The following is a 27914-nucleotide window of genomic DNA, read 5'->3' on the forward strand; positions in this document are numbered from 1 at the left end:
CATTTCTGTTCTACTTGCTTCTCTTTCTTCGTGGGTTGTACGGGGGGCGAGTTGCTCATTAACTGACAAACTGTAATTTAATAGCCACAAAGAGTAACCACCCAAGTAGGGCTTAGCTTTGCCAAATCCATTCTGAATGTTAAAATGCCTTTTCTAATTTTTATTTTATTTTTTTTTTTAAATTTTTTTTTTCAATGTTTATTTATTTTTGGGACAGAGAGAGACAGAGCATGAACGGGGGAGGGGCAGAGAGAGAGGGAGACACAGAATCGGAAACAGGCTCCAGGCTCTGAGCCATCAGCCCAGAGCCTGACGCGGGGCTCGAACTCCCGGACCGCGAGATCGTGACCTGGCTGAAGTCGGACGCTTAACCGACTGCGCCACCCAGGCGCCCCTAATTTTTAAAGAATGAAATAAGTAACTGTAGGCTGTAATTTGAAACTGGCAAAAACATGTGGACTGTTTTAGGGGTCATGGCTGTGAGCATCACGTCTTAGCCATTTGATCATCCCAAGTCAATGCCATGGAAAGCTGGGGGTTTGGCTTCCCCAGTTCTCTACATGGCTCTATTCCTAAACACATCCTCTCCTATCCTGCATAATTCTCTTTCCCATCATGTCCTTCACTCTCTCACATACACGGCCTTCTCTCCCCAGAATCTATGCTCCTTCATCTGCTCCCCAGGTCATCTGCCCCTCCTGAATCCTTGGGTCTGCACCAATCTCCTCCCATTGCTAGGGGTCTGCCATGGGCTTGGAATCCCCCATCCTCCATTCCCCAGCTCTTCTGTCACCACTTCCTAGTTCTTTTTGCACTGGATCTAAAATTAAAACAAAGACGTTTTACAAAGTGACCTCAGTGGAAGTATTTTTATTACCCCAAACTTAAGGAATTGGAGCCAGAGAGTCTGGATTAGCACTTTCACAGGTAAAGAACAAGTTAATTCTTTATCACTTACATCTCTGAGGATTTTTTGGAGTTTTATTCAAAAAAAAAAAAGAGGTCTCTGCTCAGATGTCCTTTGAGCTTGTGTCCATGCTGTCTAAAATTAAAACAATCAGATAAGTGATCTGTTCCAATATGTGAACTTATACTTTATTAAAAAGTCCTAAAAGCCTAAAAGTTAAAGTCAAATTTAAGTATGTACACATTTTTATGTTGATTTTTTTGTTAAGAGTATAATTAACTGAACTTGAGATTGCTGTGCATTATAGAATTTTGGTCAGAGTATCTTAAGGGAAGAAACAAATTAAACCCAATATAGTTTTGAATGTATTGTGTTGTTTATAATGTGAAGAAACACTGGTTTCCTCACAGCAGTTCAATACCATTCTTGCAAAGACTTGCTCTTATGTGTAGTGCATGAGTTGTTTTAAGCATATCTATATTTATAGAGTGGTGCTAAGAGATAGGTTCTATTCTCATTTTATCTCATATTCTCATGCATACTGAGGCTATGGATTTTACTGATGCTTCAGGGCCTTGGTGCTCCTGAGCTGAGTCTTGGGTCGAGCATCCATGTTGTGGAGATCTCAGGAGGTCTTCAATGTCTTTACCAGTGAAACCCTGTGTAACATCCCGAGGCCAGGTCTCATCCCCACAGTAGGGGGTCAGAAAGGGAGGTTGTGAGACCCTCAGATATCTTCAGAGTATGGTGGATGGTCTGAGAGGAGAGGAGCCTTCTGATTAAAGACGAGCAGAAAAATGAAGGTATACCTAAGAGTGAACTCTGTATGGAAGGCGGCTCAGCATGAAGGTGTGTGTGTGTGTGTGTGTGTGTGTGGGAGGGGGGGGGGTAGGACAGTCAGAAGGGCATGGATTAGATCAGAGTATGGAGTATATTAATTAGAGAATAAGATTAATTTGCCAACATTGATCAATATTCAATGAGTAGATCTGTCTAAATACCTTTACTAATAAGATCCTTCTGCACACAAAGCTGTTTATTGAAGGAAGAATGATGGAAGATTTTCTTAATGTCAAAGTATATTCAATTATTAAAACTCATGATAATGAAGAAAACCGATACATAGTTGCTGTAGGTACAATGTAGACCTTTTTCCTTAGAAGCTCTTTGCTTTTTGTACGTTGCTTTTTCCCTTTTCCAGGTCTGGCCTTAACATCAGTTTAGCCCATTGCCTTCTGGTGCAATGTGAAGATTGGGAGCTGGGCACAGAATTTCCAAAAGGTAAGTTCAGCCCTTGAGAATAGCAACTCTGCCTTGGCCAACATTGTCATTTCTCTGCCCCTCATCCAACCCTCATTTTCAGATGGTTTTGAGAAGGAGGAAACTGCATGGGTGTTTTGTTGATCTACTTAAATTCAAGACTAAGCTTCCGTGATAACCTTCCAGAGGGTCTGATAATCTCAGGTAAGCAAACTAACTACCATGTCTGCACAGGGGCATAAACATTTTAGGCACCAGATACCCCAAATCAGCACATAAATATCAGGCTCCTTTAAAAAAATTTCACATCAATTCTGTCCCATGAGCTCAAATTCTTTAATGTTTTTATTTATTTTTGAGAGAGAGAGAGAGAGAGAGAGAGAGAGAGAGAGAGAAAGTGGGGGAGGGGCAAAGAGAGAGACACACACACACACAAATCTGAAGTAGGCTCCATGCTCTGATCTGTCAGCACAGTCACAGATCATGACCTGAGCTGAAGTCAGACACTCAACCAAGCCACGCAGGCACCTCCTATGAGATTAAATTCTTATGCACAGTGGCAGGATTATGGATAGAATTCAATTGCATAAATACTTAGGAAGTAACCCCTACTCTGGAGACAGGTGCAGTGCTAGCTGCTGCAGTCTATATTCCACATTCTAATTATCTGGAGAGTGAGGATGCCCACTTACCAAGCTAGAACTTCAAAGAACCTTAAAATTCACTTTTCTCCTTCAAAACTTTGGCCAAAGGGGGACCTGTCTAAGGTTCTCCCCACAGGCTGGTGTCACTGATAGCCTAGTCCTTAGCATGGGGGCAGAGGTGAAATATTAAAAGGGTCAATGACCAAGTTAATTTCTGAAGAAAACATATTACTACCATATTACTAACAAAAACAATGACAGCTACTGTGTTCTAGGCAGTAAATCAGTAGCTTTATGTTTATTTCCTCATTCTATTCTTATGATATTTATCATCTTCAACGTAAGGATGAGAAAACTGAAACCCAGAGATTAAATTACTTTCTGAAGTTCCATAGCCAGTAACAGGGCTAGGATGTGCCTTTAATTTTGATGATGTTCTGTGTGTGCAGTAATGACATTCTGTCTATATCTTGGATTTGCCACTTCCAATGTCTCCTCCCACAATTTCTGGTTGACCTCATAAGGTATATAGCTGATTAAAATGTCTGCAAAAGGGTATCAATCAAATGTTGATTTGAAATTATCTCTCTGAAGCCTTCCCTCCCTCAGATGCCTCCTATACTTTGTGTATTAAACAAATAAACAAACAAACAAACAAAAAACCCTACTCAGTTTCACACATGTAAAATGTGGCTAATTTTGAAATGCAAAATACAACACCTTAAAGGGGTGATGTATGGAATAGTTGAATTACTATACTGTACATTTGAAGCTAATATAACACTGTAACAATTTTAACAAACTGGAATTAAAATAAAAACTTAAAAAATAGCTCCTATACTCTCCAAAACCTTGCTCCCCTACTTCATTCTGTTACCTTGAAAATTCTCAGCCTAATTTAAAACATTCTTAAAAGAAATTTTTAAATATCACCCATGAAGCCAGGTTACCTGGAAAGGTAGATGTGATATTTGGAAACCTCCAAAAGTTGTTTGGAGTCAGGTGTTGCAAAAAGCAAACACACAAACTAAGAATCATGTGATTAACCCTGGCAAGGTTGTTTTCATTCAAATGTAGAGGTTTAATGAGCCAGGTTTTTTTTTTTAAATATGAAATTTATTGTCAAATTGGTTTCCATACAACACCCAGTGCTCATCCCAACAGGTGCCCTCCTCAATGCCCATCACCCACCCTCCTCTCCCTTCCACCCCCCATCAATTATTCTCAGTTTTTATAACTCTCTTATGGTTTGAATGAGCCAGGTTTAACTCATATGGACACCACACTGGTCCAAGGGAAGAATTTCCAACCTGGCAGACCAAGAGGAGTCCTTTCCAGGGTGATGCCTTTGAAAAAAACCTCAGAGACTTTAAAAAACTTTAGAGACACGGATGATCTCTTTAAAGTAGCTTACCTAAAGACATATATCAACAGTTTCTTGATTATACATACAATTATACATTTGCTCATTTTTCACATACACTTTATTCTGACATTATGAAATATACACAAAAACATAAATTTGAGGGATTAGATGAAAAAGCAAATAGAAATAAAATTTCCAATACTTATTTTCCTCACCCCAGTGGACTGTGCTCTCTCCCTCAGGAAGGCATGTTCCATTTTAGAGACAGCACCTTCTCTCTCCTCCTGTCCTTAGAGATTATTGCTTCCAAAATGATTGCAGCAATGATCTTCAAAGGATATTAGCCTACAAAGCCAATATCCAAGAAGTTGCAAAATGGTTTCCTGTGGGCCCATCACTCATTGTGGCCATCATTTCATGGGAGGGTCTTGCTGGGAGAATTCTCAGAAACAGCTGGGGAGATACAGGAAATAGTTTTGGGCTGAGGCAGGTGTGACAGCAAAGCAGTGAAGGTTGGTTCAGCCGGCTGTTGGGATTTTGGCTATAGAACTTTAGAGGAGATTAAGGTACTATTTTTATTTTATTAGCATGTAAATGATCCAAACTCATACTTTGCTATAAGGCAAAACGTGCCCTTCTGGGTCCCCTCTCTATCAGGGCTTCTGCCCTGAACCTCTACACTTCTTCTACCCAATTCTGGCTTCCTCCCTGGAGCTCCACCTGTCTGTGCTCCACTGAGGCTGTTGCTCCCTGATGACCCCACTTTTCCACTTCCTTCCTCCATCACAGTGAAATGATGACTTGAGGAGATCAGATAGCAGCTCAGAGGTAACTTTTCTGAATAGTTGCCCCTTCACTTGTATTCTTGAAGACGCAAGGAAATTAAAGGACTCCATTTCTTTCTCTTTTTAAAAAAATTTTGGGGCGCCTGGGTGGCGCAGTCGGTTAAGCGTCCGACTTCAGCCAGGTCACGATCTCGCGGTCCGTGAGTTCGAGCCCCGCGTCGGGCTCTGGGCTGATGGCTCAGAGCCTGGAGCCTGTTTCCGATTCTGTGTCTCCCTCTCTCTCTGCCCCTCCCCCGTTCATGCTCTGTCTCTCTCTGTCCCAAAAATAAATAAACGTTAAAAAAAAAAAAAAAAAAAATTAAAAAAAAAAAAATTTATTTACCTTTCCCCCAGTCTGAGATATAATTGACATACAGTACTGTGTAAGTTTAATGTGCACAACATAATTATTTGACTTATATATACTGTGAAGTGATGATCACAGTCAACATCCATCATGTTTTATAGAAAGAAAAACAATGTTATTTTTTTTAATTTGTGATGAGAACTCTTAGGATCTATCTTATTGATTTTTATTTTTTATTTAAATTCAAGTTGGATACCATACCGTGTAGTCTTGGCCTCAGTAGAACCCAGTGATTCATCTCTTACGTATGACACCCAGTGCTCATCCTGAAAAGCGCCCTCCTTAATGCCCATTACCCATTTAACCCAACCCTCCCTCACCCTCTGACTCCAGCAACCCTCAGTTTGTTCTCTGTATTTAAGTGTCTCTTATGGTTTGCCTCTGTTTTTATCTCATTTTCCTTCCCTTCCCCTATGTTCATCTGTTGAGTTTCTCAAATTCCACATGAGTAAAATTATATGATATCTTTCTTTGACTGACTTATTTCACTTAGCATAATACACTCTAGCTCCATCCATGTTGTTGCAAATGGCAAGATTCCATTCTTTTTGATTGCTGAGTAATATTCCATCGTGTGTATGTATGTATGTATGTATGTATGTATGTATGTATGTATACCACATCTTCTTTATCCATGCATCAGTCGATGGACATTTGGGTTCTTTCCATAATTTGGCTATTGTTGATAGCACTGCCATAAACATTGGGGTACACATGCCTCTTCGAGTCAGCATTTTTGTATCCTTTCTAGTAGTACAATTGCTGGGTCATAGGGTAGTTCTATTTTTAACTTTTTGCAGAACCTCCATACTGTTGTCCAGAGTGGCCATATTCCCACCAACAGTGCAAAAGTGTTCCCCTTTCTCTGCATCCTTGCCAACATCTGTTGTTTACTGAGTTGCTAATTTTAGCAATTCTGACAGGTGTGAGGTGGTAACCACAATGAGATTTGTATTTCCCTGATGATAAGTGATGTTGAGCATCTTGTTATGTGTCTGTTAGTCATCTGGATGTCTTTGGGAAAGTGTCTATTCATGTCTTCTGCCTATTTCTTCACTGGATTATTTGTTTTTAGGGTGTTGAGTTTGGTAAGATTTTTATAGATTTTGGATACTAAACCTTTATCTGATATATCATTTGCAAATATCTTCTCTGATTCTGTCGTTAGCCTTTTAGTTTTGTTTCCTTTGCTGTGCAGAAGCTTATCTTGATGAGGTCCCAATAGTTCATTTCTGTTTTTGTTTTCCTTGCCTCTGGAGACATGTCAAGCAAGAAGTTGCTGTGGCCTAGGTCAAAAAGGTTGCTGCCTGTTTTCTTCTCTAGGATTTTGATGATTTGTTGTCTCACGTTTAGGTCTTTCATCATTTTGTTTATTTTTGTGTGGTGCAGTTTCATTCTTCTGCATGTCACTGTCCAGTTCTCCTAGCACCAATTGCTAGAGACTGTCTTTTTTTCACTGGATACTCTCTCCTGTTTTGTCAAAGATTATTTAGCCATATGCTTGTGGGTCCATTTCTGGGTTCTCTATTCTCTTCCATTGATCTATGTATCTATTTTTGTGCCTATACCATACTGTCTTGATGATTACAGCTTTGCAATACAGTTTTAAGTCCGGAATTGTGATGCTTTCAGCTTTTTCTTTTTCAACATTACTTTGTCTATTCAGGGTCTTTTGTGGTTCCATACAAATTTTAGGATTGCTTGTTCTAGCTCTGTGAAGAATGCTGGTGTTATTTTGATAGGTATTACATTGAGTATGTAGATTGCTTTGGGGAGTATTGACATTTTATTTATTTTTTTATTATGAAATTTATTGTCAAATTGGTTTCCATACAACACCCAGTGCTCATCCCAACAGGTGGGGGAGTATTGACATTTTAACAATATTTGTTCTTCCAATCCATGAGCATGGGAATGTTTTTCCATTTCTTTGTGTCTTCAATTTCTTTCATAAGCTTTCTATAGTTTTCAGCGAACAGATCTTTTACCTCTTTGGCTAGGTTTATTCCTAGGTATTTTATGGGTTTTAGTGCAATCATAAATGGGATTGATTCCTTGATATCTCCTGCTGCTTCATTATTGGTGTATTAGAAATGCAACCGATTTCTGTACATTGATTTTATATCCTGTGACTTCGCTGAATTCATGTATCAGCTTTAGCAATTTTTTGGTGGAGTCTTTCAGGTTTTCCATGTAGAGTATCATGGCATCTGCGAAGAGTGAAAGTTTGACTTCTTCCTTGCCAATTTGGATGCCTTTTATTTCTTTTTGTTGTCTGATTGCCAAGGCTAGGACTTCCAGTACTGACTTTAAAATATATCTTACAGCAGTGTTAAGGATAGCCGTCTTGTATATTACAACCCTAGTACTTATAACTGGAATTTTGTACCTTGAACCACCTTCATCCAATTCCCCATCCCACCACCTCCTCCCCTTGGTAACCACAAATCTGATGTTTTCTTCTATGAATTTTTTTTTTTAAGATAAAAAGATTCCACATACAAGTGAGATCATATAGTATTTGTTTTTCTGACTACTCTCAGAATAATGCCATCAAGGCCCATCCATATTGTTGCAAATGGTAGATTTCTTTTTAATGGCTGAATAATACTTGTTATACACATATACCCAATTCCTTTATCCATTCATTTGTTGATGTATACTTTGGTTGTTTCCATGTATTGACTATGTTAGTAATGCTGCTATAAACATTAGGATGTAGAATCTCTCTTCAACAATGTTTTCACTTCCTTCAATTACATTCCCTGAAGTGGAATTACTGGATCATATGGTAGTTCAATTTTTAGTGTTTTGAGGATACTGCATACTGTTTTCCATAGTGACTGTACAAATTTACATTCCCACCAACAATGTTCTGGACATCCTTGCCAGTATGTTATCTCTTATATTTCTGACGATAGCTTTTTTTTAAAATGTTTTATTTTTGAGAGAGAGAGAGACAGAGGAGGGAGGGAGGGAGAGGGAGAGGGAGAGAGAGAGAGAGAGAGAGAGAGAGAGAGAGAGAGAGAAACAGTGTCAGGGAGGGGAAGAGAGGGAGACACAGAATCAAAGCAGGCTCCAGGCTCTGAGTGGTCAGCGCAGAGCCTGATGTGGGGCTTGAACTCACAAACTGCAAGATCATGACCTGAGCCAAAGTTGGCACTTAACCACTGAGCCACCCCAGGCGCCCCCTGATGGTATATACTCTAATATGAGATAACTCATTGTGGTTTTGATTTGCATTCCCTAATGATTAGTGATGTTGAGCACCTTTTCATGTACCTGCCATTCATAGATCCCCTTTGGAAAAATGTGTATTCAGGCCCTTGGCCCAGTTTTAAAATTGGACTATTTATTTTGCTATTGGGTTATAGGACTCTTTATATATTTTGGATACTAACCCCTTCTCAGGTATATGGTTTGCAAATATTTTTTTCCATTCCACAGGTTGTCTTTTCATTTTGTTGATGGTTTCCTTTGCTGTGCAGAGGCTTTTTCATGTACCTGCCATTCATAGATCCCCTTTGGAAAAATGTGTATTCAGGCCCTTGGCCCAGTTTTAAAATTGGACTATTTATTTTGCTATTGGGTTGTAGGACTCTTTATATATTTTGGATACTAACCCCTTCTCAGGTATATGGTTTGCAAATATTTTTTTCCATTCCACAGGTTGTCTTTTCATTTTGTTGATGGTTTCCTTTGCTGTGCAGAGGCTTTTTAATGTAGTCCTACTTGTTCATCGATTTTGTTGCATTTTAGGTATCATATCCAAGAAGTCATTGCCAAGACCTATGTCAAGGAGCCTTTTCCTGTTTTCTTCTAGTTTTATGGTTTCTAGTCTTACATTTAAGTCTTTAATCCCTTTTCAGTTAATTCTTTGTGAGTGGTGTTAAGATAAAGATTTAGTTTCATTCTTTTACATGTGAATATCCAAGTTTCCCAGCACCATTTATTAAAGACTGTCTTTTCCCCATTGAGTGTTCTTGGCTCCCTTGTCAAATACAGTTGGCTGTATATGCATGGGCTTATTTCTATGCTCTCAATTCTGTTCTATTGGTTTATACATTTATTTTATGCCAGTACTATTCTGCTTGATTACTATTGCTTTGTAATATAGCTTGAAATGAGTAAGTATGATGCCTCCCACTTTTCTTTCCCTCAGGATTGCTTTGGCTATTCTGGGTCTTTGGTGGTTCCATGTACATTTTAGGATTATTTTCTCTATATCTGTAAAAAAAAAAAAATGCCATTGGAATTTTGATACAGATTGCATTGAATCTACAGATGCCTTTGAATAGTGTGGACATTTTAACATTAATTCTTCCAGTCCATAAACACAGAATATCTTTCCATTTATGTCTTATTTGATTTTTTTTCATTAATGTTTTGTGGTTTTCAGAGCAGAGATATTTTACCTCTCTGGTTAAATTTATTCCTAAGTATTTTATTGTTTTTGACTATTGTAAATGAGATTGTAACAATTTCTTTTTCAGATAATTTAATAGAAACGCTGAGTTTTTTGTATGTTGACTTTGAATCCTGCAACTTTACTGTATTTGTTAATTAGATTTAACAGTTTTGGTGGGGGGGGGGTCTTTAGAATTTTTCTATGTGTAAAATTATGTCATCTGAAAATAAAGACAATTTTGCTTTTTTCTTTAAATGACTGCATTTCTAATAGAGGAATGTCAGACTCCCTAACAGTGATGGGAGGGAGTTTTTGGTTGAGGGGCCTTTCCAAGTCCTATTCTATATTTCATCCTATGGAAAGGTAGTTTCTTGCATTGTACTAAGTTGAAACATGGGATTCAGGCAGATTTTACCAAATTAGTATTGTAAATAAGAAAATGCCTTAATAAAAGTACCAGTCCCTATCAGTGTCTCCAAGACCCTCTCTAAGAACTCCAGTATCTCTGAACCAGAGAACAAGGCAATAAATGAGATGTGGATCTTAGTGACAAAGTGTCATGGGGGACAAGTTTGAACAAAAGTAGTAACTCCTCAAACCTGAGATGAGAAAGAAAAACACAGGATTTCTTTAACCTCAGGGAAAAGAGTAGAACGAGCATGACTACAGACAGACTAAACAGACAGAGAATTTAATAAATACAATGGAAAAATAATTTAATATCCCAACAGGAATGTATTTAGGGTCCATGCTGTCAGAGGGCTGGTCCTTTTGTCTGAATTGCTTAGATTAATGCATGACACCACAGACCCATAGGAGGTAATAGGGTTTTGAGTGTTGCAGTATTGGACAGTGATGTATGAAGAGACAGAAACAACACTTCATACGTCAGGGGACTCGCCAAAAAATACCAAGTTAGTTGTCAATGGAAGAGTCTGTACTATTTAAGTGTAGTAGAGACCCTAGAACCAAATCAACTGAAGCTTTCACACTTTTGTTGCAGCTACAGTTCTTAACAAGGTGGATTAATATATCTTGGCTACTGATATAACAAGATTAAATATAGCAATGGGCCTCTGATGATTTCCATTTAATTGAATCAGTTCCCTAATGCTTGTTCAGATTTGTAATGAAAGGAAAGGGGGTGGAGACAGGGGAGCATTTGTGAATCTAGAATAATGGAAACAATCTTTTGGAAGGTAGTTATTGTATCTTTGTGTCCAATCATATTTCTTTTAACTTGAAAAAATGTATATTCATTAAAAGATACTTAATAGACTTTACTTATATGTAATTAATCTAGAGAGATCAACTCTTTCTAAGTTGTCAGATTTCTGTCAATACTAAGTTTGGTAGACAAAAATGCTCATAATCATTTTGAACTCAAGTTTGGAGAATTTTTAGACAATCATCCCTACTGCTTTTACTTTTATGTGGTGAACAGCAAATCTTTGTTATCTGATGGCCACTTTAGAAAACCCATAGGCAGGGGCACCTGGGTGGCTCAGTTGGTTGAGTGCCCAACTTCAGCTCAGGTCACAATCTCGCAGTTCGTGAGTTTGAGCCCCACGTGAGGCTCTGTACTGACAGCTCAGAGCCTGGAGCGTGCTTCAGATTCTGTGTCCCCCCTCTCTCTGCCTACCCCTACTTGTGCTCTGTCTCTCTCTTTCAAAAATGAATAAACATAAAAAAAAAATTAAAAAAAGAAAGAAAATCCATAGACAGTTTAAGAATAAAATACATCTTAATAATTATACTGTTTCAAATTTGGGTATGACTTTGGGAAAGGCAAAATCAAGAATAGTTTTGAGAGAAGACAAGATATGTGCTAAGTATCTAAAATAGGAAAAAGGGGTGCCTGGGTGGCTCAGTCAGTTTAGCAACAGACTCTTGGTTTCGGCTCTGGTCATGATCTCGCAGTTTTGTGAGTTCGAGCCCCACATTGGGGTCCAAGCTGGCAGTGCGAAACCTGCTTGGGATTCTCTCTCCCTCCCTCTCCCTACCTCTCCCCTACTTGTGCTATCTCTGCCTCTCTCAAAATAAATAAATTTATTTAAAAAATGAAAAACAATAAAATAGGGGGCGGCTGGGTGGCGCAGTCGGTTAAGCGTCCGACTTCAGCCAGGTCACGATCTCGCGGTCCGTGAGTTCGGGCCCCGTGTCAGGCTCTGGGCTGATGGCTCGGAGCCTGGAGCCTGTTTCCGATTCTGTGTCTCCCTCTCTCTCTGCCCCTCCCCCGTTCATGCTCTGTCTCTCTCTGTCCCAAAAATAAATAAAAAAACGTTGAAAAAAAAAATAAATAAAATCTTAAAAAAAAAAAAAAAAATGGGAAATAATGATTCTCTAGACAAAAATACCTTGGTTTACTCAAACTTGATTTTTACCTTTATTTTACATTATTCATGCACAGATTGCAATAATTTGTTAATATACCTTTATATGTATTTAGGCGTGGACATTTATATTTAATAAACCTAAGTTTATATCTATTGCTTTACAATAGAATTTGTCAGGGGCACCTGGCTGGCTCAGTCAGTTAAGTGTCCAACTCTTGGTATCAGCTCAGGTAATGATTTCATGGTCATGGGATCGAGCCCTGCCTCAGGCTCTATGCTGAGCTTAGAGCCTGCTTGGGATTCTTTCTCTGCTTCTCCTTTCTTTCTCTCAAAATAAATAAACTTAAAAAAAAAAAGTATAATTTATAATTATATTAAATAAAAGATGTAGGAGTACCTGGGTGACTCAGTCAGTTGAACATGCAACTCTTGATTTCAGGCCATGATTTCATGATTTCACAGTTCATGATTTTCACGGTTCATTGAGCCCCAGTGTTGGGCTCTGTGCTGACAGCACAGAGCCTGCTTGAGATTCTCTCTATCCCTCTCCTGCTCTCTCTTGTGTGAGCGCACGCTCTCTCTAATACTTAAAAGAAAAAAAAAGTATACATATTAAATTTACCATCTTAATAAGGAGTAAATCATATTCATTATGCTACATACATATTTGTATTTCTCTGTAATTATTGTACCTGATTTATATTGTTTATAATATATAAAGTGTTAACAATTAGCATAACACATAACATTCTTAACACTTTATATTATCTTTAACTTAAGTGACCAACAAATTTTTTCTCCATACAATGAAGAAAATTAGAGAACAGAATATGAAGAATTATTCATCTATTAAAAAAATTTTTTTTGTTTATTTATTTGAGAGAGAGAGACAGACAGACAGCATGAGGGAGGGAGGGGCAGAGAGTGGGAGACACAGAATCTGAAGCTAGCTCCAGGGTCTGAGCTATCAGCACAGAACCTCTTGTGGGGCTCGAACTCATGAACCATGAGATCATGACCTGAGCCGAAGTCTGACACTTAACCCACTGAGCCACCCAGGAGCCCCAAGAGAGAAAAGTTTAGATGCAGAAAAGTTTTGATGTATATACATATATAAAGAGTGACAGATGGTTTAGACAGTAACTTGGACCCTTGAAAATTTTATCAAGCTGTGTGACCAAAAAACCAGTACTTGTTACTCCTGGAAGTTTGGGAAGGAGAGGATATCACCTATATTAAGCAAAATTATCTCTCTTTCAGAAAAACAGGACAAAGAATCTCTTCATGGGATTTCTTCGTTTTTTTTGTTGTAAGGTACCTCCTAAATGCACCATCTTATTATTTGTGTCAAAAGCTCCTCAAAATGGCCAGTGCAATTCCACTTGGTGGAACTGCTTTTGGTGAAACTGTGCTAGTTAGGATGCTAAGTATTAGTATTGCGATGACAAAAGATGCCCCTGGAAGAGGTGCAATTTTAAATTGAGAAGATGTCAAGAGAACTGGAATGGTCCTTAAAAGTAGTGCTAGCGCTCAGGTAACTTCTCGGAGACCCAAAGACAAAACTAAGCAAGAAGTCCTTAAAAGGTTTTGAAATGATATGAAGCAAAGGAATGACAATACGGGGATTTCCATGGGTCTACTTGGGGATGGACTTACCATGCTTGCAGATAATCTTTAAGGAGGCCCCCAGGATCCTTGCCTCTTGGCAGTCATACATTTGTGTAATTTCCCTCTTCCTTGAGTTTGGCTGGACTTATGACTTGCTTCTAACCAATGGAATGCAACAAAGGTGATGGAATGTACATGACTGCATTTGCATGATTACCTAAGAGTATAGCGCATGATGAGGTTTTTGGAGGTGTTAGTGGGGTTCACAGGGTCCGGAATCCATGGCCAAGAAAGAATCCTTGAAGACATCTTTGGTGCAAAAAGGTGATTTTATTTAAGCACTGTGCCCTGGACGATGAGGAAAGACTGATTATATACTATGGGGTTGGGGGAGGTAAAGTCCAGGGGAAGTTTCCAGGGAGATTTTCATATGCTAAAGACTCACAAGACACTGGAGGCCTAGATATTGTCAAGCTAAGGCTGTTTTTCCTTCTAGCAAATATTAATATTAAGACAGTAGGGTGTTCCTAAAGAAACATTTTACTCTGCCAGCCTCAAGTATTTGTCAATGGGCTGCATGTTACAAGGGAATGGAGTTCTATCTGCCATTTCCTTCTGCCTTTGTTTCCCACTGTGGAGGGCTAGTGGAGACCTAGGTCCTTAAGGACTATGATCTCTATCAGTTAACCTTTTGTTTTCAGTTTTCCTTTGTTCTTGGGCAGCCAGGAGTGCCTGAGGAGTATCACACATATCCCACCTGGTTGGGTTGTGGGGGGTGTTTGTGGTCTGTCAGCTTGCCTTGTGCTCCCTCATTAGCACACATCTTGCTAGTTTCTCTCTTCAACACTGACTGCCTTTGAAGAAACAACTTGCCATAAATCCTACAATCACAAGCAAATGAAATGAGAGAGCTTGGAAGCAGATCCTTTCCCAGTCAAGGCTGGGGAGAACTCAGCCTTGTGAGACCGTAAGTGACTAAGCCCAGCTAAGCCCAGACTTCTGACCCACAGAAACAGTGGGATGATTAAGTGTGTGTTGCTTTAAGCAACTGGGTTTGTGGTAATTAGTTACACAGCAATAGAAAACTAATGCACTAGCTTATACCCATGTGTGCCTTATACTTTTCTCCTTATGGACAATTTTATTTACAAATATTCAACTTAACATTTAGGTCCTTTTTTCTAGTCATGGACTGTTGAGGTTAAAATTACTTACCTAAACTTTATTAGAATCTTTGGGTAAAAATTAACCAATGTTCTTTTCCCCATTTTAAACATTAATATTAGTATAGTGAAAGAGATGGCAATAAATTAGCAGGGACCAGCTTTTATTAACACAGCTATCCTCAAACCACCTCCAGCAAGGACACATTTTGTTGTAGCATACAGGTTTCTCTCCAACTAGAATGAGCTCTCTGAAGTTAGTGTCCTCTGGCTTTAAGATCTCCTCCAGGCCTTACGTATACTAGATATTTCATAATTGTTGAATTGAAACTGTAATTGCATTCAAGCTTAGTAATTAATGATATCTGGCTCATTTCAGGTAGCAATTCTGAATGCTCTAAAACATCAAGACCTATGACAGGATGAATACTACATAATATGAATACTGTCATAATTATGAGTAGTATGCCAATGTTATTGTTGCCCAAACTAAACCTCACAAAAGACAAAGGGAAATAGGCAACTAGAATTCAGAGATTCTTCACCATCATCTTTGATTAGCTGCCACAAAACTTCCCACTATTGAACCTGTCCTACAATTCTTACTTCTCCCAACCCCTCCAGGTATCTGAAATAGGACAAAAAAAAAAAAAAAAAAAAAAAAAAAACCAAGGAAATAAAACAATTCTCCCTAAAAGATTTCTCCCTTCTTTCCCATCTTTTAAATATTACCTCAACCGTTGGCAGAGGTTTCTTAGGAATTCAAAGAACATCAATAAAATTTGGGCCAATTTAGATTTATAATTAGAAAAAGACACTATTTTTGGTATTAAATTTAAGAATAAAATGCAGCCAACTCTACATATATACTTATAGACACTAAAGCACAAGCAGTCAATCTAGCTACATCCAATGTTTAATGACTGTGGCCGAATCTCTGTTCTCTAGCAAGAGACTAAACTCCTGATGGGCAGGGACCATGTTCTGGTCTGCTGCGCATTTCCCCAACACGTAACACACTGCTCACTCAAAGGGACACTCGAGGAATTTGTTGCGTTCAATTAAAAGAGAAAACAATATTTTAAACAAGTCAATGGTGACTGCTAAGGTGACATCTGAACTCAAATGTTTAAACAATACCACTCCAGCCCATTCTGCAGTGAAACTATCAGACAGAAAAGAGAGTTAAATCAAATACCAGCACTGAAACTTCCAAGCCTATACAAGGAAGAAATCACACCATGTTTAGCCAGTGAAAATGACTAGAATTTAAAATATATTTTAATGAGAACCTTTTCTATCTTTAAATAAAAATGATTTACATTTTTAAATATGAAACTGCTCTGGCATTAGGACTTAACTGCTTCCTGATCTACAGGGTTTAGATGCCACCGCACCACTAATTCCCCAGTGCTCTTGAGGCACGTGTTAGACATGTCCTCTTCCGCTGGAAGTCCTTGTGGCAACTTCAGGGGCTGGATTCTGTGACATAAGAAAATGCTTTTAGAATTACACTAGGTAATACATTTTTTTAAATAGCTGAAGTAACGGGGCGCCTGGGTGGCGCAGTCGGTTAAGCGTCCGACTTCAGCCAGGTCACGATCTCGCGGTCCGTGAGTTCGAGCCCCGCGTCAGGCTCTGGGCTGATGGCTCAGAGCCTGGAGCCTGTTTCTGATTCTGTGTCTCCCTCTCTCTCTGCCCCTCCCCCGTTCATGCTCTGTCTCTCTGTCCCAAAAAAAATAAATGTTGAAAAAAAAAAAATTTAAAAAATAAATAGCTGAAGTAACAAACAACAAACCTTATCAAATGTTTAACCACTTTCAGTTTTGCATTCACTGAAGGTATATTCTTGTGAACTTGAGGAGTATGTGCCTATAAACAAAGGAAACAGGGTTATGGATCCATTTCAAAGCAGATGGTCCCATGTTACAGTGAAATGTTAAGGTGAAACTCATTTTGTCTGAATCAAATTTTCAAATAAATTACACTAAATAATACATTTAAATGAGTGAAGTAATAAAAATGTACCTTAAAGTTTAAAAATTATAAAATTTAAAGCAAATTTAAACAACTAACTTAAGAGGACTTAAACAGCTGCTTACTTTTTCTAATCCAAGCATCTTTATTATATCTTTTTCCCAATATGGACGTCTTTTTGTACTCTTTATTCTGGTAACAATATGTAGTTTATGAGGGTGCTGTGGATCCCCACCATATTTTTCATGATCTGCAGGTGAAGGCTGAAATACCTAGGAAAGAATTATAAATGGTAAGTTTTCAACTACACAGTTTCTATGTATTTCCTTTTCCTTTCTTAACCACCCCCTAAAATCTACATAATGATCTTATCCCCAATCTTTCTGAAATCCTCATCTTCAAACTGATTATTCAGACAAAGTCTAAGGATTGCATACTCTGAAAAAAAAATCACACAGGCAAAGACTGTTTTGTTTTGTTTTGTTTAAGAGCAAAGCGGGAGTAACAAAAGGACATTAAAGAGTTCAAATGCCAGGAGACTGTATTAGCACCAGATAAGCAGGGTACAGTAGCATCCCTCCACCCCATTCAGGCAGGGCATCAAAGATAAGCTTACAATGACAACACATGAGTATGTGTTAGTACAAATGACTGCCTACAAAGGGTCAGAAACAGCTCAAGAGAGCTGACATTAATACTGATTCTCTAAAAAATCAAAAGGTTCTAGTAAGCTATCACACAAAAAACTTCCCTGAGTATATAAAATGTACTAAATAAAGAGGTACATGGTAATACTATTTGTAATAATGAAAAATTTAAAGGCCACATCCATGTTCCTCGTAGAATAACTAAATGGAATTACAAGGCATACATTTGAATTAAAACTAGTACAAAATAATAAAACCAGTAATATATGATACAACTGAATAAATTATGATATATCCCATGGGATACAATGCTGCCATAAAAACCAATAAGGTTAACTATCTTAGCAGCTACTAACATTGAAGGATGGCCATAATACATTCTTTTTTTTTTTTTTTTTTTTCAACGTTTATTTATTTTTGGGACAGAGAGAGACAGAGCATGAACGGGGGAGGGGCAGAGAGAGAGGGAGACACAGAATCGGAAACAGGCTCCAGGCTCCGGAGCCATCAGCCCTGAGCCTGACGCGGGGCTCGAACTCACGGACCGCGAGATCGTGACCTGGCTGGAGTCGGATGCTTAACCGACTGCGCCACCCAGGCGCCCCCATAATACATTCTTGAGAAAAAAATAATTCCACACCACTATGTGTAGTAGGATCTCATATTTGTTTCATCTGTACCAAGTACATGAGTGTGTACACAGAATACACTACATAACGACTAATTCTTTTTTTAATTTTTTTTTTTTTTTCAATGTTTATTTATTTTTGGGACAGAGAGAGACAGAGCATGAACGGGGGAGGGGCAGAGAGAGAGGGAGACACAGAATCGGAAACAGGCTCCAGGCTCTGAGCCATCAGCCCAGAGCCCGACGCGGGGCTCGAACTCGCGGACCGCGAGATCGTGACCTGGCTGAAGTCGGACGCTCAACCGACTGCGCCACCCAGGCGCCCCCATAACGACTAATTCTAAGAATCATGTAATATACATATGTGCATATACATACACTTATATATGTATAAAGGTCTCAAAGACATTAGATCGAGTCATATCACCTCTGGGAAATCAGACCAAGGAAGGACATGGACACACGGACACACACACATGGTGGCACTTTGATCAAAAAGGGTATTATTTAATTATAAAATAATATGGTAGAAACTTATCTGCTGAGAGGCTCACATTATATTGCTAAATGAAGACAGAAGCTAAAGAAGCATTTTACATGAGATGATTCACATCTTTAAAAACATATAACAGAAAAGGATATGGAAGCTGTCTCCAGGTGGTGGGATTAAGGGTGTCTTTTTGCTCTTTTTGCTCATTTGTATTTTCTAGGGGTTTTGAAGAGATGCAGGGTGAGAAGAATGGTGGTAAACAGAGGATGGGGCAGGCATGCTGAAGAAAAACAAAGATTTAAAGAAACAGTGTAAAGAGCACAAAATATCTGGGAAAACCAAGGGTAAATGTGTGGCTCAAGTAGAAAAAAACATGAAAGCAATGTAGAGGATGAAGTTAAATTGCTCAACTGTGCTGAGCCTTCAGAAACTTCCAGAAGGGATACAGAGCTCTTGAAGACTTGAAGCAATAGGACTACAATTTTAAAGGACTCAGAAAGAATATACTTGTAAGAGGACAAAATGAAGTGGGAATGGGAGACTGGTACCAGGAAACTTGCAGCCCTGGTTTAAGAGCCTGAACTACAGTAGCTGCAACAGAAAAGGGACTCATTTGGGGACTCTGGACAGTAAAATAGATGCATTTGTGGTGAATGGAGGAATGGAGGGGTTGAGATGGACACATCTCCACCCTGATTTGGGAAATCAGGTAAAGGATGGTAGCATTAACTGATATAACTAATACGGGACGAGCATCCTATTTCATTTGGTTGTTTGGAGAGAAAGTAAGACGAGTTTGATTCTAAATATGTTTAACCTGAAATACCTCTGCATTATCCACAAGGCAGGGTCTAGGAACATGTGAGAATATAGGAATAAGTTCAGAAGATAGGCATGGGCTGGAGATACACATCTCAGAATCATTTCCATGAAGTTTGAATTTTCATATTTGCTACAGCTGACAATCAAAATCAATGCCTTACACATTTTAAAGGAATGCTAACGTCTGTATCTATCCTTTTATTCTAGAACTTTACAGACTAAGAAACATGAAAAGATACAAGACAATACAGTTGTGGAAAGGATAGCAGCAGCAAAGCCATGACTTGAAAAATAAAAAGGTTTCTGATATAAGAACATCAAGCATATTAAAGGTGTCAAAATAGTCAATGGTAACACTATTTTATCTTAAAAAAAAATCAAAGGAGAATGGTAGTTGTCAGGGGCTGGGGAAAAGAGATTGGGGAGTTATTATTTAATGGGTACAGAGTTCCAGTTTTGTAAGATGAAGAGTTCTGGAGATGGATGGTGTGAGGACTGCACAACAATATGAATGTATTTAATAACACTGTAATGTACACTTAAAAATGGTTGAGACAGTACACTGTATATATATTTTGCTGCAATACAAAAAACTGGGGGAAAAAAACACAAAAAAACCCAGACTTTAAAAACTAAATGTAGTCTTTTCCATATATTCCATCAACTGCATAACTGCATTCTTAGGTACTTACTTCAAATGAGTTGAAAACTTATGTCCCCACAAGAACTTGCACACAAATGTTTACAGCAGCTTTATTCACTACTGTCAAGAACTGGAAACAATTAAGATGTCCTTCAGGAGATGAATGGCTAAACAAACTACAGTACATCCATAAAACCAAATATTATTTGTAATAAAAAGAAATGAACTGCATAGCCACACAACTCAGGTTATAAAAATGCAACTTTCATTATTTCCAGAAACTTGTTTGATTTCTGAGTCCCCAGCCACTTTAATGGAAAATAACTTGATCTTTCAAATTCGTGTTTTTCCTTAATTCTATCCAGATATGTTTTAGCTAACTCACAATTTATCATTCTTTTGACTAAGTATAGTTAACAAAAAGCTAGCAATCCTGGTGGCAAGACGTCAAGAAACCTTAACTGCATATTGCTAAGTGAACAAAGCCAGTCTGAAAGACTACATGTGCATGATTCCAACAATAAGAAATTCTGGAAAAGGCAAAACTATAAAAACAGGAAAAATATCAGTGGTTTCCAGGGGTTGGGAGATGAGAGGGAGGGATGAACAGGCGAAGAACAGAGGATTTTTAGGGCAATGAAACTATTTGTATGATTCCCTAATGACCCAGGACATTGTGCATTTGTCAAAAGCCACAGAATGTGTAACACTGATAGTAAACCCCGATGCAATCTAAGGACTTTAGTTAATAATAATCTGTCAATTCTGGTCCATCAATTCTAACAAATATATACCAATACAAAATGTTAATTATAGGGTAACTATATATGTTGGGGGAGGGAGTATATGGGAACTCTCTGTACTTTCTGTTCAATTTTTCTATAAGCCAAAAACTGCTGTAAGAAATAAAGTCTATTCATTTAAACAAAATAAAATGGAAGTTAATAGGGGGCTTAGCCAGTGTTTTCCAAAAGTATGATATGTACACATAAGTATAGCAAAGAAAACGCAAAGATCCCAAGTTGCAATACTCAATATATAAAGTGAACACAAAGAAGCACAGAGACAGAGTCTGAGCCGGAGGAAGACCCACTGTTTTCCTGAGGATAATGGTGATATGAAAACACAAAATATTAAGGCAAAAATCATAAGCGGGAATAAACAGGTACTAAGATGATAAAACCCCACTACTTCAAAGGCCAGTGGCACATTAAAAAAAAAAAAAAAAAAAAGAATCATTACCTAGATAAATTCTACCATGTGTTATTTAAACTCTATACTACCATGGACATCCACAAATAATTCAATGTAAAAGTTTTCAATATTATACAAATAGGTACCATTTGAAAACATAACATGCTTAAAAAAATAGTAACGCTAACCCCCACCCCACCAAACCCTTGTTCTTACTTTATCTGGAATTCTTGACTTGGTAAATTTGTGACGAATCCAATCTGTACAAATGAGAGACTCCACACCTTTTGTTACAGTCTAAACATGATAGAAAACATTTTTTAAAAAACTCTGGCTAGTGCAGAAATCTATACTCACCAATTTTTAGGTGACAAAAGTCTGTTTTTATTTAACCTATAATTATCAAACCTTTATCTCAGCTCCTTAGCTAAGTGAATACATCTCACCTTACCACTAACATTATAAAACAAAAAGCACATATAGACTTCTCTTTTTTTTTCAAGTTTTTATTTAAATTCCAGTTAGTTAACATTCAGTGTAATATCAGTTTCAGGTGTAGAATTTAGTGATTCCCACTTCCACAACACCCAGTGCTCATCACGACAGGTGCCCTCCTTAGTACCCATCACCCATCTAGCCCATCCTCCCGCTCCCATCCCTTCCAGTAACCCTCAGTTTGTTCCCTATAGTTAAGAGTCTGTTTTCTGGTTTGCCTCTCTTTTTTTCTTTTTTCTCCTATGTTCATCTGTTTTGTTTCTTAAATTCCATATGAGTCAAATATAGACTTCTTGACCAGGGTGGGCAATATTTTTCTATAAAGGACAAGACAGGAAATATTTCCAGCTTTAGGGCTGTATGGTTTCCATTGTCAAGTCTCAACTCTGCCGCTGTAAGGTAAAAGCAGCCACAAACAATATGTAAACAAATAGGCATGGCTATGTTCTAATAAAACTTGATTTACAAAAATAGGTGGACTGAATTTGACTTGCAGGCCATAGTTTGCCAACGCCTGCTCTAGACAATGTGCAATAATTTACTTTCACCAATACAATGTAAAAGAAAAGGAGTTGCCAATTTTCTTTCTAGTCCCTACAATGCCAACACTCCTAGTTCGTATTTCTTATTCCCTTTCTACAATCTTCCAGTCCTGTTGCTCTCAGTCTGCTAAAGAAAAAGGATTCACTGCCAATCCTTCCCATCAGGAAACTCCCCTCTGGATGGGCAATAATCATTCTTTTCATGCCCTCTCTGTCCTGCAGAGATCCACAAACAACTAGACAGTAAGTAGGAGTGAATGAGGGAGAGAAAGGAAAAACATGGGCTTCTAATCCTGGCTCTGTGCTCACCATTTGTGAGAAATGAGACACTTATCCTCTCAGAGAGTCAATTTCCTCAGCTATTTAAGAAGGAAATAATAGTGACCACACAGGATTAATCTAAGGTTAAGGCAATGTACTGGCCAGCACCAATGTATGGCCAGCAGCAGGTCTGTATCTAGACTCTGGCCCTCATGAATGGGTTAGGCTGTACTGCTACAATTTCTGTAAGAAAGAATAGAAGGAATTACATGAAAATACAAACATTAGTGATCTCTGGGAGAGGGCTTTTCTTCTTTCTGCTCTTCCATATTTTTCTATGATTGGAAATATACTCTTTTCATAATTGAAGGGAAAAACCTAAAACTTTAAAAAGATTAAGGGGAGGGGCGCCTGGGTGGCGCAGTCGGTTAAGCGTCCGACTTCAGCCAGGTCACGATCTCGCGGTCCGTGAGTTCGAGCCCCGCGTCACGCTATGGGCTGATGGCTCAGAGCCTGGAGCCTGTTTCCGATTCTGTGTCTCCCTCTCTCTCTGCCCCTCCCCCGTTCATGCTTTGTCTCTCTCTGTCCCAAAAATAAATAAACGTTGAAAAAAAAAAAAAAAAGATTAAGGGGAATCAACAGTGGCCATTTTTTACCAGCATGTTCTCCAGGAAAAGATCTTTTGTGTTTTTAAATTTTTAGTGATAAAACAGCAGATCATAAATCATAAATAAAACTGCTCTTCAACATTAAAAACACTATATAAAAAAAGGAACTTGTACAGTTTAACTTGCCTGTTTGTTTTGTTAATTACAAAAGAGAGAGAAATCACTCTTAAGGAATAAAAAAAGAGAGAAAGATGATACTTGAAAAGAAATACTTACTTGGAGTCCACCTGGGGGCTTCTGAACTATTGAGCGCAAAATCCCTGCCATGAGTGTGGTGACTGTTCTCTTCAAAGGCTATGACAAGCATAAAATAGATCCATGGGTCAAATATGTATTGGAAATGGACAGGTGCCTACTTACATATTATTAAAAACCTAAAGAAGTTAATTATGAACTTGACTGAAGTTTAACAGTAAAATCCTAGTTATTTTAATGCAATAAGAGTAAGAAGTTATAATAAATGTTTTATTCAGAATTCAGCAAAACCATATGTAGCAATTATACATTAATCACATTTCATTTTTGCCAGATGAGTTAGAAACTAGGTTGATTCAATAAAAATGGGCAAAGAAATCACTACTACTTAACTTCTTCACCAAAGAGCACAGATAAAGAATGCTTTGTTATAAAATCACAAAATGAAAGGACTAGAAGGGACTGAAGAACTCTAGACTCCTAGAATGAGAATTGACAACCTTCTTTAAAAAAAAAAAAAGAAAAGAAAAAAATGTTTATTTATGTATTTTGAGAGTGAGCAAGTAAGCTGGGGAGAGAGAGAGAGAGAGAGAGAATCACAAAAGCTCAACACAGAGCCCAGTGCGTGGCTGGATCCCAAAACCCTGGGATCATGACCTGAGCAATCAAGAGGTGGATGCTTCACTAACTGGGCCACCCAGGTGCCTCTAGAATTGACCACCTTAGCCTATGTATGTGGAAAATGAAAATTCATTCATTTTGAAGGGCATCCACCTTCAATCCAATCCAATCCAAGGGCATTCAGCTTATCCAAGGAGCATATAGTTTGGAACCCAATTCTCGTAATTCCTACTCCAGTGCATTTTCACGAAATCATAATACCTTTCTGTTAAAAAGTAAACTATAACTTTCTTTCTTGAATACTTGTATTTTTAAACTATTCTTAATGAATATGCATTGCTTCTATGATGTAAAAAAGTCATGTTTATTTAGACAGGCAATAATTACAACCAATTATACTGATGTATACAAAAGCAGAAAGATAAGGTTTATGAACTACATGTACATTTTTCATTGGTTACTTAATTTGTGTTTCAATTCTTTTTCAAAAGGACAGAATATAATACCTACTTTCCAAATGAATCATTCTAAAAACACCTAAAACAGTTTTTACATAGGAAGCCCTCAACAAATGGTAGCTTTTACTATTATGAAATTATTACAAAGTTGTAATAAGAATACCCTAACACACTAAAATTGGGTAAATGCTGTACTTTGGTGAATCCACCAGATTCTGGCTCACTCAAGCTCGTCAAGTCTTTCCTGTGATGTGGACAAAACAATGAAGTTGTGGGAATCAACGCAAGATGTCCCATTAAAAGAGCCAAGACTTTTGAAAAATTCTCAGCAACTAAACCAGTCTCTCAAAATTAATTATGCATCAGTTTTAGAAGAGTCAACTACTAAATCCTTAATGCCATGAAAGCCAGAATTTTATCTTGTTCATTTTCTACTCTCAGCATCTAGCACAGTATCTGATGAACAGTAGGCACCCAGTGTTTGTTTATGAATGTTTGAATCAATTAATGGGTTAGAACTATGATCTGCTCAACTCAGAATTCAGAAGTATATCAAAATTTCATAACTCTCATTCAGACTTCAAAGATTACTATACAGCATAAGAATTTCTAGTTCAAATCAGTATCTAGTGCAAATCATCAGCCATTGCTTAGCTGGTTGTTTATATATATTTTGTATCGACGCTTCCTTAGAAGAGATGCTTATTTAATCCTCTGGCTCTGCAATCAAATAGGTAACGATAAATTATTTTCTTTACCATACTTCTTCCTCCTAAGTTAAACATTATATATTAACCCAATTCATTTGGCTTCACATTTTTTTACTTTTCTCTTATCATTTAGATTTCAGCAAAAGCCTCCTAAGGGGCCTTCCAGTTTCCAGTCCAACTTCCATAAGCTCTCTTCTCCATAGCAGCAACCATTTCATTAAAATCCCAAATCAAATCATGTCAACTCCTCTTCCCCAAACCTTCCAATGAGCCAGGTTTCTCACTGTTGAAGTGAAAGGTAACATATAAGAGGAGAAAGCTAGAATAATCCATGTGATTCAATGACACAAGTTGAGAGTTTGAGCTCATGTTTAGCTTAATATAGATACTGATGGATACAGAAATAATCACAGGTATGAATGTATATATACATGGGTTAGCTCTGTTAGCTGAATGGCATCCCAGTAGCAATGAACACACTCAGCGCCTGATCTTAGCATTCTCTAATAAAAGAAACCAGGGCTCCTTTGAGAAATGGCTAATCATAGGGCTACTGCAGGGAATATATTAAGATGAACCTGGAGCACTTTGTAGCACTAGAAACGAACTACTTAAAAACTCAAAATGATGGGAGTATGTCTTCAAATACCTTACTGCCTTAAAACTGTCAAAATCACCAAAAACAAGGAAAGTGAGAAACTGCCATAGTCAAGAGGAGCCTAAGGAGACATGACTACTAACTAAATGGGGTAAAAGGACATCTGGTAAACACTAAGAAAATTCGAATGAAATATGGACTTTAGTTAACAGTGTAATAATGCTGGTTCATCAATTCTAACAAATGTACCATACTAATGTAAGATGTTAATAAAAGGGGAAATAGGATGTGGGGTATATAGGAACTTTACTATTTTCACAACTTTTCTGTAAACCTAAAGTTATCCTGAAATAAAAAGCTTATTTATTAAAAAACCAAAACCTCCAATGTCTCAGAGCAATAGCCAGTCCTTAACCCCTACCTCTAGGACTTCATCTCCAACTGCTCCCTTGCTCACTGGATACACTGGATACACACACTGACACCCTTACAGGTCCTAGAAGTTGCCAGGCAGACAAGCTCCTCTGGACTGACTGTTTTTTCTCCTGGAATGCTCCTGATATTCATATAGTTAGTTCCCTTATTGCTTCAATTTTTGGCTCAAATCTCTTCTTAGTGGGGTCTATCCTGATTCCATTGTTTAACATTTTGACCCCCCACAACTGTCAGCACTCCTCACTCCACTGGATTTTCTTTCCATAGCACTTCTCTTCTAACATAGTTTGTTAGGTTTGTTGCTTACTGTCTGTCTCTACCCAGTAACATGTTAATTCTGCAAGGACAATAAATTAAAAAAAAAATTTTTTTTCTTGGTGTGCCCTATCTATTCACAGATGTATCCCAAGCATCTACCAAGAGCAGCACCTGTTGTGTAGTAGGTACGTTATCAATTTCTGCTGAATTAAGTTTAATTTACAGACTTCAGAAGGTGTGACAGTGAAAAGTTGTAAGTTTTAATAAAAAATAAAGGTTAATGTTAATAATTATTCACACAACTCTTGGACCTTGAAGCAACTATACTGTCTTCTACTGTACAGTAGCTTTTCTCTTGCAAAAATAGGAAAACATGCATCATGAGAAGTATGATCCCTTTTCCATTAAGAAAATGTCTGTGACTGTATATGTATACACAGAAAAACTCTGGAAAGCTATCAGTAAAATATAAACATACCCATGGAGGGAAGGCTACCAAGGTGATTTTCTACTTTTTGCCCCCAGTTAATATCCGAACAGTTTTAGACACCTACTTACTGACAAAAGGAAGGAAAACACTGAAAACGCACAACATAGAATTTTCCTTTCAATTAACCGATATCTCTGAACGCAAAAAATGTCTCTTTTAATTCCTAACGCCTAAAAAGTAACAGGCAGTCTTCATCAGCTCCTGTTGGCGAAAATATGCAAAACAGGCAGCTATGGGTAGGCGGCGATCAAAAACATGATTGCAAAATTACAGCTTTCAGTAAAATGGTAAATATTTTAACTGCAAACTCCCGAAGGTGTTGCCTTCTAAGATGCAATTAGCAAGCTTTTATCCTCATTAACAAAAAATTCAAGTTACGCGGATCCCCAGTGGGAAACCGAAATTAGTTATAAAGAGAAGCACAAAAACTGCCAAAACAACCCTGAATTCCCTGCCCCACTAAACTATCTTGCCTAGGCGGGTCCAGAGCCCGGCTTAGCAAGCCGCGCGGCTCCGGAACTGGGAAACCGGATCCGCTCGACCACTGGCTTTTCGCGATCCCAAGGGACAGTGAACGGGCGCAAATTCATTTAGGTTATTACGACCCGCAAACTCAGAATCCAATAGGAAAATCAATCCACATCACGGCGTTCCCAGGTACCCACTCCTGGCAAAAATGCAATATTCCTAAATATTCTTCAGCCTGACCTTACTCACCGAGGGGAAGCAGAGCAGACGGGCGCCCACGAAGCGCAACACACAAACCTGGCCTTCATATAGCGTACTCGTAGTCAACCCCGGCACTTTAGTTCCGGCCACGTCCCGCCCCTTCAAGGCCATAAAAAGAGAGCGCAGGCGCAGGTCTGTCACGTTATTTCCCCCCTCCCTCCTCGCCTCCC

At 38.2% G+C, this 27914-nt stretch overlaps 1 protein-coding gene and 1 long non-coding RNA gene across 3 annotated transcripts; one reads left to right on the forward strand and one right to left on the reverse strand.

The window, feature by feature from the left end:
• Window positions 1–82: 82 nt before the first annotated feature.
• LOC123580668 lies at window positions 83–20650 on the forward strand. Its single transcript, XR_006703411.1, has 3 exons — window positions 83–93; window positions 1750–1756; window positions 20543–20650. It is a non-coding gene; the product is annotated as an uncharacterized LOC123580668 (long non-coding RNA).
• MRPL30 (mitochondrial ribosomal protein L30) lies at window positions 14031–27855 on the reverse strand. Of its 2 annotated transcripts, XM_045445746.1 has the most exons (7): window positions 27733–27853; window positions 23467–23544; window positions 21501–21581; window positions 16986–17132; window positions 16682–16755; window positions 16206–16365; window positions 14031–14601 (listed from the first exon to the last, which is right to left on the reverse strand). In XM_045445746.1, the coding sequence occupies exons 2-6, from the start codon at window positions 23515–23517 to the stop codon at window positions 16233–16235; spliced, it is 486 nt and encodes a 161-aa protein (XP_045301702.1). In that variant the 5' UTR covers window positions 23518–23544; window positions 27733–27853; the 3' UTR covers window positions 14031–14601; window positions 16206–16232. The 2 variants fall into 2 exon arrangements, with proteins under 2 accessions (XP_045301702.1, XP_045301701.1); XM_045445745.1 differs by lacking the exon at window positions 14031–14601 and having other exon boundaries at window positions 16147–16365; window positions 27733–27855.
• Window positions 27856–27914: the final 59 nt, after the last annotated feature.

This window comes from Leopardus geoffroyi, chromosome A3 (assembly GCF_018350155.1).
Source record: "Leopardus geoffroyi isolate Oge1 chromosome A3, O.geoffroyi_Oge1_pat1.0, whole genome shotgun sequence".
NCBI classification, from domain to species: domain Eukaryota; kingdom Metazoa; phylum Chordata; class Mammalia; order Carnivora; family Felidae; genus Leopardus; species Leopardus geoffroyi.

What these genes read in the sequence shown, in the direction of transcription:
- MRPL30 (XM_045445745.1), bottom strand. Translation starts at nt 27,855, where the DNA reads ATGGCCTTGAAGGGGCGGGACGTGGCCGGAACTAAAGTGCCGGGGTTG. An exon ending in AGCCCCCAGGTGGACTCCAA is followed by an intron (nt 21,582 to 23,466) that starts GTAAGTATTTCT and finishes TATCATGTTTAG; the next exon opens with ACTGTAACAAAAGGTGTGGA. An exon ending in GTGGTTAAACATTTGATAAG is followed by an intron (nt 16,366 to 16,681) that starts GTTTGTTGTTTG and finishes CTTATGTCACAG; the next exon opens with AATCCAGCCCCTGAAGTTGC.